The sequence below is a fragment of the Oppia nitens genome, unplaced genomic scaffold, assembly GCF_028296485.1.
Source record: "Oppia nitens isolate AA-2021 unplaced genomic scaffold, nextdenovo-longstitch-racon4-pilon3 scaffold4_pilon_pilon_pilon, whole genome shotgun sequence".
NCBI lineage: Eukaryota > Metazoa > Arthropoda > Arachnida > Sarcoptiformes > Oppiidae > Oppia > Oppia nitens.
The window spans coordinates 2962493-2976554 of record NW_026533232.1 but is presented as its reverse complement, the minus strand read 5'-3'; the positions used below and the strand labels follow the sequence as shown (position 1 = coordinate 2976554).

The following is a 14062-nucleotide window of genomic DNA, read 5'->3' as shown; positions in this document are numbered from 1 at the left end:
GACATCCTTGATATAAGACTGGGTTTAGAGTCAACACTTACATATTAATACATTACAACCAGTTTTTATGGTATGATTGCTTCATTCAATTACAATCCCACTGTCACTGTATGTATTGTGAGTGACTGTTGGTTGTCAACAGATTTTTTGATAGATATATGCGATAAATAAATAAATGAATAGAAATTTTTTGGGGATTTTTTCGTATCTTTATATTAAATAACAATATTTTATTTGCGGAATATTTAATTAAAAATATTTAGTTTTAATTTGAATGTTATCGACAACTGTTCGTATTGTAATCATTATTGCAATGTTGGCCATTGTATCGGTTGTATTGATTGTATGGTTAGTCAACACCAGTTCGGGTTTGTGTCATATTTTATAATTATATATTTAACAATTGATTATTTCCAGATTAAATTAAATATATTTTATGTTAATTATTTTTAATCTACTATAAAATATTTATCAACATTTAAATAATATTACACAGAATATTCTTGAGTCTTCAAAGCTTATCAATTAACTGATAAGCATATATTTTAAACAATAGATATAATATTAAATATTCATCATATTGTATAATACAATTACATTAAAAAGATATTTTTAAATATAAAAATATGCAAATTAAATTAATGTTATATAATTTATAACAATAAATATGTTGTCTGATGTGTGAATATAGGATTACAAATCCCAAACATTGAGTTAGTAAATGGCGTTATCATACCTCAGATAGGTTTAGGCACTTACCAGATCCAGGATGAGGCCACTGCTAAACGCATTATTGGAGAGGCCATTGATGTCGGTTACAGACATATAGACACTGCATATCACTATCAAAATGAGAAATTCATTGGAGATAAACTCAAAGATCTATTTGACAGAAATGTCATCAATAGAGATGATGTCTTTGTGACGACCAAAGTGTGGAATACATTCCATCGCAAAGATTCAGTCATCAGGGGTTTAAATGAGTCGTTACAGGCATTGGGTCTAAAACAAGTAGATTTGGCACTCATTCACTTTCCAATGGCTTTTAAAGAAGACACCGGAGAGTATATACCAGTTGATAGTAATGGTCTGACACTAGATCTCAATGTTGACATTTATGAGACCTGGCAGGGGATGGAACAGGCATATCATCGGGGAATGGCTCGTAGTATTGGTGTTTCAAACTTTAATATAAGTCAATTACAACATATTATCAAAAATGGATTTGTGAAGCCATTGGTTAATCAGGTTATAAATATTGATAATATGCTGTATATAAAAAATTAATTCACTAATGCTGTAAATATATACATTTATATTAGGTTGAAATCCATCCCTATCTAACTCAAGAGCCGTTAGTAGACTTTTGTCATCAGCACAACATAGTTGTAGTGGCCTACAGTCCCATTGCCAAAGCCAACCAAACACTGTTCAATGAACCGGTGCTTAAAGAGATTGCCGCCAAACACGAGAAGACTGTGGCGCAGGTTATCATGAAATGGTTAGTGCAGAGGAATATTGTGGTCATTCCGAAGACAACCAAAAAAGAGAGACTCATTGAAAACTTTAATATATTTGACTTTCAATTAACTGATACTGAAATGAGACAAATATCGGGACTCAATAAAGATTACAGAATTACAAGATTTACAAACGCAAGAAATAATCCAAACTATCCGTATGAATGGCCCTTAGCTTCAAAATAATTAGTTTGTAAATAAGTCGTGTTATTATTATTGATAAAATTATTAGACATCTCTAGTTGTTATATATAAACATTAAAATTTATATAATTAAAAAATAAATAAATAATAATTTTAATGTAACAAAAAAATAAAGATTGTAGAAAAGAATATTTTTCAACATTTTATTTTAATTGATTAACTGAAAATGTTATTGAAGAGTATGTCAAACAAATTTTGAATTTTAAATAACTTTTTTCATTAATTATTTGACTCGACTATTGTAAATGGTTTGCACTGAGAGGCGGGTGAAGGTATAGATTGATAGGACGTATTGTCTATTAAACATACTGTATAAACACTTTATATTTCATAATTGTTGAGTAGATCCCATTCCTACCAATTCATATGTCTACTCACACCTCATTTGCAAACCATTTATAATAATTGATTCAAAAAACAACTAAAGAATTGATTTAAAGTTAAAAAAAATGTTGTTTTAGTTATTTTCAATCACATGTTTATCGGCAAACAAATCATCAGATTTTTATGTGAATAAGTACTTAGATATATGTCAACAGATTTTTTGTCGCAGCGTTTAAACTAAATGTCTTCGTTTGTGTTTATAGACCAATCAATCCATAAATTCATTACAATTGTGTCGTAAATTTGCTTCAAAACAATAATAAAACATTAAATCTGTGATATAATAATATATTTTATAAATTATAAATTTATGCAACAATTTATTTAAAAACAAAATTCAGTTTTTATATATGTTAAGTACTGTATATAATTTATTATAAACATTTAGTATATTAATTTATAAAATTGTGATACATAAATTATTAATAATAAACAAAAATAATTAATTAGATAACATCGGTAACTGTTTTAACAATAAGTTTATCTTTAATTTGATGTTCATTTATGTTTGAATTTGTCTTCAAAATAATTGATTTTTGTCCGTCAAATATAAAAAATCCATTTTCCATAAATTGTCCGCTTATTTCTGAATTTGGTTTAAAGTCTAACAAAACAAACGGTGCGATTGATTCCGATGACAGACTTATAATAAATGTTTTATCATTGATTCCCTTCTTGACGTCCAATACTTTGATATTAGGTTTAATTAATTTTGAATTTTTTGGTTCCGTTAATAACATAAAGTTATTAGACTAAAAAAATAAAGAAAAAATTAATATATACTGTAAATAAATTATATAAAGATTGATATACTTTACCTGTAATTTATGCTCCAAATTGTTTGCTTCAAAACTTAGTATACATTCATTTCTATTCAAACATTTCGATTCAGTCAACAACTCGACAATAGGTTTACTGTAAACAACTTTTGCTGAAAAACTATCGCTTTTGACAATTTCGTGTAATTCATAAATTGGTTTATTTTGCGACCATTTATAGACTTTAATTGAAAAATTACAATCAATTTTATGATGATAATCATTAACTAATGAAACCTAAAAATTATTTGTTAATAATATTATAATATATAAAGCAATTTTTGTAATTTATATAATTGTAATATTACTTTGAGTTGATTGTTGTCTTCAAAGGGCACTACCAATAGATTGTCGAAAAATTGTTTGGCGTATGAATGCAATACTTTCCATTTGCCAGTGCTTTCAATTGAAGCCCAGGTGGGTGCCTGCCATATGTCGTTCAACTGCCAATACAGGGCACCCATAGTATATCCATTGCCAGTTTGATTATCAATATCGCGATTTCGGCGATAAAATTCAGTTTCACTTTTAATAGCCATGGCTTGAGTTATTTGCGATAAATACACAAAATCATTGAATCGATCGATGTTTCCATTGGATGGCATTTTAAAGTATCGGCCTTTAATTGTAAATAAATATCACAATTAATAACTGCTATATATTTATAAATACTATTAATACTAAACTAACCGCTCATCTTCTCAATCGATTCCTTTCCAAATACATTTCGTTGACGGCGTTCAACGGCTTTACTTAAAGGGTATGTAAAGTCATTGGCAGAAAAAGCTTGAGATAACGTTTCCAATGATGGATACGATTGGAAACCATATTCAGAGACGAATTTACTGCTGGGAAACACTTTCCAGTCCCACAATGGACTGTTATAATCATAAAAATGTATATCACCGTAACGGTAGTCATTGGGTGACCCAGACGTGTAATTTTCTTTAATTGCTTGCAAACCATTCGATGGACTCGAACTTACAAACGGTCGTACATTGTCTTCAGTGTCGACAATATTTTTAATATGATTTATAAATAGTTTATAATAATCATTCTTATAATTAGTATTATTTCGATAGAGTATTGCTTCGACAATCTCAATCTCATTGTTTCCTTAAAAAACAAAATCACCTTGTTAGTTAATTGACTATATTAACTGGTAGAAAATTACACCTACCCGACCAAATGGCAATAGACGGATGATTTTGGATACGCCTTATTTGTTGGCGTACTTCAACGTCAACTGTTTCCAGAAATTCTGGGTTTGAAGGATAGGGAGCGCAGGCAAACATGATGTCCTGCCAAATCATAATTCCCAGTTCATCGGCCAAATCATAAAAATAGTCTGTCTCGTAAACACCTCCGCCCCAGACTCGCATCATATTCATGTTGGCCTCCTTTGTCGACACCAATAAGTGTCTGATATAGTCATCAGTGACAGCATCGAGTAGATTGTGAGCCGGTATCCAATTGGTTCCCTTTGCGTAAAACGGTAATCCGTTTACTTCGAAATAAAATGTCAAACCTTTCGGTTGAATCGGTGTTTGTATTAAACGAATGGTTCGGAAACCTATTTTCTTTGTTTGTGACGATATCTCTTTGTTGTCCACAAGAGATACATTAACTTTCAATTTATACAATTTTTGTGTATCATTTGCAACACCGTTGGGATACCAAACAGTTATGGGAATATTATCGGGAATTGCTATTTCAATCTTTACACTAACCTCTCCTTTACTATTAGTTTTAAAAATGTGTTTTTGTTTAGTGATTAAAATAGTTTTATCTAAACTAATATCAAATAATGCATTCAACTCTTGATCTGCTATTGACTCAAGAAATACATTCAAATTTAATTTCCAGTTAGACATAGATTTGGTGAGGGGTTTGGTTTCCACTACTATATCCCTTATAATTACCGTATCGTATAATTCAAGACCAATATCTTTCCAAATACCTTGAGTCGGGAAAGAAGGGCCCTATTCATCAAAATTGTAATAAATGTTTACTAAAAAAAACTAAAATGAAATTTGTATGAATACAAACCCAATCCCAACCAAAAGATGCGGCCATTTTGCGAATAAAATCATATTTATTTTCTAATATTATAAACATATTTAAAAATCAATTAAAAAAATTATATTAATTAATAATATTGACAAACACCTGAAGGAATGGTATAATTATATTTTCTTTGATGATCTGTGTATTGTTGTAAAGCATAGGCCGGAGCCGATTGAAAAGCCAATCGTATAGTATTTAGTCCTACTTTTAGCACATCTTTAACATTAAACTTATATCTAACAAATTGATTGTTTGTTTTGCCAATTAGTTTATCATTTATAAAAACACTGCTAATAGTGTCAATGCCTTTGGCCAATAAGTTAACAGTTTTCTTGTTTAATATATTTGAATCCACTTTTATTGTCAATAATAAATTTTAAAAATGTTAATTAATTATTATGTATATTTATATCATATAATACTATGAAATACCAGTAAATGTCTTCACAAAAGTCCAATTATCTAATGAAACCCATTGATAGTCGATATCATTATATTGTACGTAAATATCCTGTTTGAGTACACCCTCTCTTCTCAGGTCTGAGTGTATACTTCCCGGTACTTTGGCTTTCACTTTGATTGCTTTAATAAAAAAATAATATAATTATAATGTTTTAAACAATTAATTAACATTACATTTATTTTGACTAATTGCTTGCCAATCATTGCCATTAAGTGAAATAAATTCACCACAAGTTATAGTGATAACTTTTATTATAAATAACAAAAATAATATTTTAAAATCCATTTTATCAAATTTATATATATATATAATTAAATAAACTAGTCTTTTAGGTTAACCTACAAGTTTTATAGTATTATTTGTTATAGCATATCTACCACTTAACCATGATTATAATTAATATTATCTTGTTATGTTAAAAATAAATACAGTACTTTAAGTACAATAAACCTTTAAAATTATTATAGACTATTAATACAGTATATGAATAGGGTTTTTCATATATTTAGCACATGCGGTTTTTGCTATAATTCTTAAACGGAGTGAGATATATTAATTTTGTAAAAAGTGTATTAATATATGATTTACGCGTGATATTATTAAATATTAAATTTTTAATTTTGATCACGTGATCATATTTATTTTGGGATGCTTGCAAACCACTATGTCAGAACCTAATCTATAAATGATAGAATAAAATTTCAATTATATTTTTGTAAAGCTAACATTGAAAATTTACGGAAAGAAAAAATTTTTAATATTGGTCGAAGAATAAAATTTTTATGGTTTTTCAAACTTGTGGAATAACACATTATATAAAATAGTCAAAAATAAAATGACGTAATTTATGGATAGTAGACACTAATTAGATAAAGATTTTTATACTATTACTTATTCTAAAAACAAAATTTTTTTATGTCGAATATTTTTTAAAATAATAAAATTTAATTACAAATTACATTATCGAATTACTATGTTGTGCTTTTTATTGTAATTTGAATATCTAAAAAAATATTCGACATAAAAAAATTTTGTTTTTAGAATAAGTAATAGTATTAAAATCTTTATCTAATTAGTGTCTACTATCCATAAATAACGTCATTTTATTTTTGACTATTTTATATAATGTGTTATTCCACAAGTTTGAAAAACCATAAAAATTTTATTCTTCGACCAATTTTAAAAATTCTTTCTTTCCATAAATTTTCAATGTAAGCTTTACAAAAATATAATTGAAATTTTATTCTATCATTTATAGATTAGGTTCTGACATAGTGGTTTGCAAACATCCCAAAATAAATATGATCACGTGATCAAAATTAAAAATTTAATGTTTTATAATATCACGCGTAAATCATATTTTAATACATTTTTTACAAAATTAATATATCTCACACCATTTAAGAATTATAGCAAAAACCGCATGTGCTAAATATATGAAAACCCCTTTTATATTATCAATTAATACTGTACTTGAATTATATATCAATTTTATTAATTTTTTAAAGATTAACTATTAACACACTCACACACACACACATATACATATTATACATACATACATACATACATACATACATACATACATACATACATACATACATACATACATACATACATACATACATATATACATACATACATACATACATACATACATACATACATACATACATACATACATACATACATACATAACTTTACATACATACATACATACATACATACATACATACATACATACATACATACATACATTGTTAAATGAATTGTACTAAATAATTGTTAAATATGTTATTCTATGGCAGCTATAGAGTAAGTTACAGTTTAGTATAGTTAAGTTAATAATTGTTATTCAGAAAACATTTGTTGGTATTAATAAAATTAGTACTAAAATACAATAACTTATATTCAGAACATTATATTACTATAAATTATAGTCTATAATGTTCACAGTATATAATCAATTACTATCATCGAAAAAATAGTATCTAATTGTTGTTTTATGTTATTGTTGAGTGTGAGTGTGTTTGAGATAGATAGATAGATAGATAGATAGATAGATAGATAGATAGAGAGAGAGAGAGAGAGAGAGAGAGAGAGAGAGAGAGAGAGAGAGAGAACTAATCTATGATTTGAATGACACATTTTTACATACCGGTACTATTATATGCATTCACGGAGTTTTGAGAGCCCTAACAACAGCTCGGAATAAAATCAATGTAAAGATACCTTTTAGACAATATTTTATAAAATAAAACATCACACAATAGATCATAAACTTTAGTTTCTTAAATATAAGTATAATATTTAGAAAAAGCTGCAAAAATTTACAAATTATTAAATTTTATACAACAATATAAATATACTATTAGTCACATGATATTGTATTAAAATTTTATTTTGATTTGTGTAGTGAAAAATTAATGAGATTATCTATTTGTGTCTTATTTTAAGGATTATAACTAAATATAATTTATTTAGCAATATATATGTAAAAAACGATTTGGTTCTGAGGTCTGGCCCTAACTGTTATCTCTATAATTATTGGTTAAACTGTGTAAACAGCAGGGTTGGAAAAATACAAGGTTTTCAATTTTGGCTTTGTAAAATACAGTAAAATACAATGTATTTTACAACTATAGAAAAATTACATTAACAAATGATAAAATATTTATTTTTTTTATTAAAATTATTATTATTTATAATTTCAATATCGTTATTAGAATCGTTGTTTTATAAAACTACTAAAAATTAATATTAATTATTTATAATATATAATAATATATTTCAATACCAGAATTAAATTGAATAGCTAATTTCAAATTTTTTTATTTAAAAAAAATTATTATTATTACAAAACATGTGTTTGTTTGTTAATCTTAGTATTTTTGTTACTAGGTGGCGCTAAAAATTTTTTGTAAGCCAAAATTGTCATGTAATTTACATTGTATTATACTGTAAAATACGCTTTGTATTATACATACACTATGTCTCTGCCAACACTGGTGTACAGCACTCATAACCGTCGATGTAGTGTAAAGTTTGGAGGAATACCTATTAACGATAGGATAGCATTATATACAATATGTGGAGTCTATTGTTGACAGTTCTGAGTACACATATTATCTGTTTCCTGGTCTTACAAATCTAAATATTATATAATATAATAATTTTTCGGTCAGTTATCATAGCATCAGATTATAGATGTTGTTAATTGTAAAATATATAATTTATTATCAATAAATAAATATATGATCTTATTATTTATTTATTAGTAATCTATATTTGATAGACGTAAAAACATTTATTAGATTTATAATTAAAAAACTAAATTGAATAATAAAAATCAATAAAAGAAAATAATGTTTATTATTGAAACGTTTTTTTTAATTAACTTAATTATTTATTTTAGTTAATATGTTTATTATTTTTATTTATATAGTCCTTCAAATTTAATTTTTATTTCATTTACAAAGTAATGAGATAACACTGATTATTTTTAATATGAAAAAAATTTAAATATATATTATAATATAAGTAAAATAATATTTAAATATTTCCAAATGAGTGCACACAATGTTTAGCCTTAAAATGTCAATGAAATTATTGAAACTTGTTTTACGGCAATTTCTAAATTATTTTTATAATAATGAATGTTAACAACAATTCTATTTTAATCTAATATTTTAATTAATCAAAAATATTTAATTTCAATTTATTAGTTTATAAAATGTCTAAAACATGTAGATTAATAATTTTAGGAGCATTTATGGTATTTATGATAACTTGTCTTATAGGTTTCATGTTATTTAAGGCATCACCAAGGTCGGGTATGTTCACATTATTTTGTACTACTTAATTATTTAAAAATTTTTGTTAATATTTTAACACCAAAGGCATTGTTAAATTGGTTCAACTTAATAATGGCCATTACATACCAGCAATTGGTTTGGGCACCTGGACTATGGATGACAAAGAGGCCAGAGAAGCAATAAAAATGGCTGTCAAAATTGGATACAGACATGTGGACACTGCCTGGAGATATCATAATGAGAAAGGAGTGGGACAGGCATTGAAAGATCTGATATTAGACAAAGTGATCGCAAGAAATGATATTTTTATAACAACTAAAGTGTGGAATACTTTTCACGGCAGAGAACTGGCAGTTCAAGCAATCAAAGAATCGTTAGCCAATCTGGGCTTAGATTACTTGGATTTAGCACTTATACATTGGCCAACAGGTTTTAAAGCGGGAACTGATGATATATATCCGCGAAAGTCAGATGGATCTATAATGCCATCTGACTTTAGTTTAATAGACACCTGGAAAGGAATGGAAGACCTTTTTAGGCAAGGATTGGCCAAAAGTATTGGTGTTTCCAATTTCAATATAAAACAATTACAACGAGTACTCAATGAGGCGTCTATCAAGCCTTCAGTAAATCAGGTTATATCTGTGATCATTGAAAATGATATCATTTGATTAAAAAAAACTCTTATCATTAGTTTGAAACGCATCCCTTTCTCGCTCAACAAGAGTTGGTTGACTTTTGCCACAATAATAGTATTGCTGTAATAGCTTACAGTCCTTTAAGACAAGCAGACAAAGAATTGCTAAACAATCCGGTGCTTAAAAATATTGCTCTCAAATATAACAAGACTGTGGCACAGGTAGCCCTTCGGTGGCAAATTGACAGAAATGTCATTATTATTGCAAAGTCATCGCGAAAGGAACGGCAGATGGAAAACATCAATATATTTGACTTTAAATTAGAAGATCAAGAGATTAAACAAATAACGGCTTTGAATCAAAATAACCGGTTAATTGATATCCCGGGCATTCAGAATCATCCGGAATATCCATTTGACAATTAATTGTATAAATAAAATAAATAAAATTAATGTAAATAAAAAGCTATTTATTTTGTTTAAATTATTATTAAATATTTTTAAGGTTTTCCATTATAATTAATAATTTTTTAAAACAATGCATAACACACTTCTATAGAAAAAAATCCTATTGTAATAAATACATTATGTTTAGATCCATTAAATATACCTTGGTTAAAATTAAATTATTTTTAATAAATTAAAATTTTTAGACATTAACAAATAAATATAAATAATTAAAAAAAAAAATAAATTATAAATCAAATTATTCGATGACCTGTTGTTTTATGGGAAAAATCTTGAACTCCTTTTTAAATCGTATGCCTTCCTGTGCGTGAATACAATCGGTATAAAGTGTCGGTACATTTTCAAAGGACAGTCGCTTTATAAGTGATGACCCTTTCGATATATGTCCTTAAATTTTAAAGTTAAAAAATGTTTTATTTATATATTTAATATTTAATAATGATAATTTTTAGTATTATTAATAATTAATGTCAATAAGACTCATACCTCCCATCATTTGTAGAGCACTTATAAGTTCTCGACACTGACGTCTGGAAGGACCCGATTGGCATCCGACCGATAAAATGCCAAACAATGTAATTAGTTTAACAATCAATACAGATAGTGACCAGAAATTCATCTTTTTATTCTGATATCAATTAATTCAATATATAATTGAAAAGATTTTTTTGTTTGACAAAATACAGTATACAGTAGTTACTGAACTCACAAACTGATTCAAAACAACTTTATGTGTCGACGACTCAGTTATATATGAATACAAAATGTCATTTCTCAACAAAAGTTAATCCAATTTTCAAATATTGTAATAAACAAACAGTGATCTCAAAAATATATAAAATATTCAATATATTTAATATTCTACTATATGTTTAAATATAAAAACTCATATTTCATTTGGATTCATATAAGTTATATGATATAACATAAAACATTAAGTATTATTTTAAATTTTGTTTATCTATATTTAAAAATATATTTGTAAAATTTAATATCAAAATATATTAAATTTTAAAAATAATATATTAAATGTACAGTGAAATGAACTAATATTAACTACACATTTATAATTTAGAGCATATGTATGTATATATGTATGTATATACAAGATCACATTGTTTACTACAGTATAATAAAAATATTAAGATAAAACAATATTATTGATACTTTATAATAACTTAACGTTTTTCTAATACATATTTTTTATGTTTATATTAATCATCCTTATATTATCATATTTGTTATATTAATTAAAAACAACATAAATAAAATAAAAAAATAAAATCTTGATGATGTAAAAATAAAAAATAACTTCTAATAAATTATGAACTAAATTAAAATATCTAATATATATATATATAAATAATAGTAAATCAATAAAGATTAATTTTAAAATCCGATTAAAACATTATTTAGTTTATTTTATATTTGATGAATAAATACATAATAAATAATATCTTGATATTTATAAAAGAATAATAATATAATATTAAACTAAATGAAATTAATAATAAATAACTTTAAAATAACAAAATGACATTTTACATAACTATTATTAAATATATTTTGCGCATATTTTGCACTTAATATCATATATATTCAAACTTAGATTAAAATTACATAAATTTAGTTTCAAAAATAACAGAAATTATATGTTAGTATACAACAATATTGAAGTATATTTATTATTAAAAAATTTTAATTTTTAAAATTGTTATTTTTTATTAAGATTTTATTTTCATCTAAGATAGTATTGTACAGTATATCATATATAAATACTTGTACTATACTTGTACTTATACTGTATTAGTTATACAGTATATAAAACTATACAACTATTGTATATTCCAATGCAATATTAATATATGAAAATAATGTTTACTCAATACTTTTTATCATTAATATCAATGAAATAATAGTCAAAAAAAATCTAACCGCTATAAGTACATTATAATAAAATAAATTCAAATTTATTAATCATACAAAAAATAAAATTATAGCATTTATTAAAAAATGTGGTAAAAATGTCAAATAAATAAAAAAAATTTATTGTACTATTTTTCTAAATTGTTAAAGTTGTTCAAATTTAATTTTTAAGTAATTTACCTTAATTATACATAATAGTTAAAAATATGTATAAATTGTTAATATTTATTTCAATATTATTTATTAATAATATTAGTGATGTTGTTTCTAAAAATGAGACAAATTATGAGCAAAACTGGATTAACATATTTCAATCATTTAAATCTTATACTAATTCCTATAATAATCGTATTATAAAAATCATCACCGATAGTGAAACTAATAGCTCAATTAGTCCTATTTGTGCTAATAGTTTAGTGCATTTGTTTAGTAAACTTAGCGAAGAAAAATGGGCCATAAAAAGTAAGTTACAATTTAGATGATAATAATTAAAATTTTATTAATTAATTGACTATTAAGTGTTGGATTCAAGTGGGCGCCTCCCGTCTGGTATATTAAGCGGAACGATCACAAACTTTGGCGATTTTGATCAATGCATTAATATTAATGGATATATCAATGAAAGTCAATTGATTATAAACGGAAAGTATTGTTTGGCAACATTACGACCTCTAAGAAGTGGCAAATTTAAAACAATTGAAATCAACGCAACAGTAGTTAACAGTAATTGGTTTAATCAAGAGATCAATCAATTGCTTGAAGTGGACAATCATTTGTCGTTTGTCAATGGATTGTGTTTTCCTTCAGTTTGTAATACTGTTGAAATCAAATACCTATTAAGTCAATGTATTTAATTTTTTATTTAAAAATTTATAGTTTTCAACTGATTTAAATGTCTAGATTTTTATCTTTTTTGTTGTTGTTATAGATTTTGAAATATTAAATAACTTTGAATTTGATGTCCAATACTGTCAATCCACTGTTGAAATATCTGTTTATAATTGGAAGTTAAAAATTGCTTTGTAAGCATAAATTATAATTATTGATATTAATATATATTTATAATTTAGTTATATATATTTTTTACAGAATATTAATCTGCATATGTATAACACTGATAATTGTTAGCACAATAGTCGATATGTTTTGCAAATCAAATTCAATATTATTGTTGATTATAAAATGTTTTTCATTAATTAAAAATATCAAAATATTGTTCAGAATATCTGCAAAGAATAATAATACAGAATATAAGTTACAGTTTATTCACGGCATTAGAGTATTGGGCACTTTATGGGTCATATTAGCCCATTCAAGCGGTTTTATTTTAACCACTATTTTAGCCAAAGTGTCACCATTTGCCAGATATCCCGAAGATGCCATCGAAAGCAGCAAATCATTAATGGCTCAGTTTATATTAAACGCTTCTCTATCGGTTCAAATATTTTTTACAATGAGGTATAGCATTGAATTATGCATAATATGTTATAAATTTGAAAGTTTGGATAAAACCAACTGTTTTCTAATTACAGCGGATTCCTAACTATGTATTCAAGTCTTTCTAATAAAAATACTAGCATTGGTTTTACACAATTTGTTTTGTTTCGATGGTTAAGGTATTACAAAAACCATAGTTTACATTAAGCTATTATAACAAATATATTATTTTGATTCATTAGATTTACGCCACCATTAATAGGAATGATGTGTTTCACAATTGTTCTGCAATTGTTAGGTTCGGGACCTATGTTTCAATCGGA

The 14062-nt window shown here is 25.6% G+C and overlaps 3 protein-coding genes across 3 annotated transcripts; 2 read left to right on the top strand and 1 right to left on the bottom strand.

The window, feature by feature from the left end:
* The first annotated feature begins 105 nt into the window (after window positions 1-105).
* On the top strand, window positions 106-1810 carry LOC128959667 (1,5-anhydro-D-fructose reductase-like). Its single transcript, XM_054305669.1, has 3 exons — window positions 106-368; window positions 692-1248; window positions 1323-1810. Exons 1-3 carry the CDS (start codon window positions 275-277, stop codon window positions 1704-1706), a joined length of 1035 nt encoding a protein of 344 aa, XP_054161644.1. The 5' UTR covers window positions 106-274; the 3' UTR covers window positions 1707-1810.
* A 1237-nt stretch (window positions 1811-3047) lies between these two features.
* LOC128960209 (beta-mannosidase-like) lies at window positions 3048-5665 on the bottom strand. The gene is made up of 9 exons (XM_054306280.1): window positions 5653-5665; window positions 5426-5575; window positions 5096-5347; window positions 4976-5028; window positions 4745-4908; window positions 4107-4666; window positions 3617-3928; window positions 3235-3545; window positions 3048-3053 (listed from the first exon to the last, which is right to left on the bottom strand). Exons 1-9 carry the CDS (start codon window positions 5663-5665, stop codon window positions 3048-3050), a joined length of 1821 nt encoding a protein of 606 aa, XP_054162255.1.
* A 3556-nt stretch (window positions 5666-9221) lies between these two features.
* Window positions 9222-10334, top strand: LOC128960208 (1,5-anhydro-D-fructose reductase-like). The gene is made up of 3 exons (XM_054306279.1): window positions 9222-9289; window positions 9356-9906; window positions 9966-10334. Exons 1-3 carry the CDS (start codon window positions 9229-9231, stop codon window positions 10332-10334), a joined length of 981 nt encoding a protein of 326 aa, XP_054162254.1. The 5' UTR covers window positions 9222-9228.
* The last annotated feature ends 3728 nt before the right edge of the window (window positions 10335-14062 follow it).

Bases quoted from the DNA above. Each gene is read 5' to 3' on its own strand.
- LOC128959667 (XM_054305669.1), top strand. From the start codon at position 275: ATGTTATCGACAACTGTTCGTATTGTAATCATTATTGCAATGTTGGCC. The intron at 369-691 runs GTTTGTGTCATA...GTGTGAATATAG, and splicing joins GTTAGTCAACACCAGTTCGG to GATTACAAATCCCAAACATT. The intron at 1,249-1,322 runs GTTATAAATATT...CATTTATATTAG, and splicing joins TGAAGCCATTGGTTAATCAG to GTTGAAATCCATCCCTATCT.
- LOC128960209 (XM_054306280.1), bottom strand. The intron at 4,909-4,975 runs GTTTGTATTCAT...TTTGATGAATAG, and splicing joins CATCTTTTGGTTGGGATTGG to GGCCCTTCTTTCCCGACTCA. The intron at 3,546-3,616 runs GTTAGTTTAGTA...TTACAATTAAAG, and splicing joins ATCGATTGAGAAGATGAGCG to GCCGATACTTTAAAATGCCA.
- LOC128960208 (XM_054306279.1), top strand. From the start codon at position 9,229: ATGGTATTTATGATAACTTGTCTTATAGGTTTCATGTTATTTAAGGCA. The intron at 9,290-9,355 runs GTATGTTCACAT...TTAACACCAAAG, and splicing joins TAAGGCATCACCAAGGTCGG to GCATTGTTAAATTGGTTCAA. The intron at 9,907-9,965 runs GTTATATCTGTG...TCTTATCATTAG, and splicing joins TCAAGCCTTCAGTAAATCAG to TTTGAAACGCATCCCTTTCT.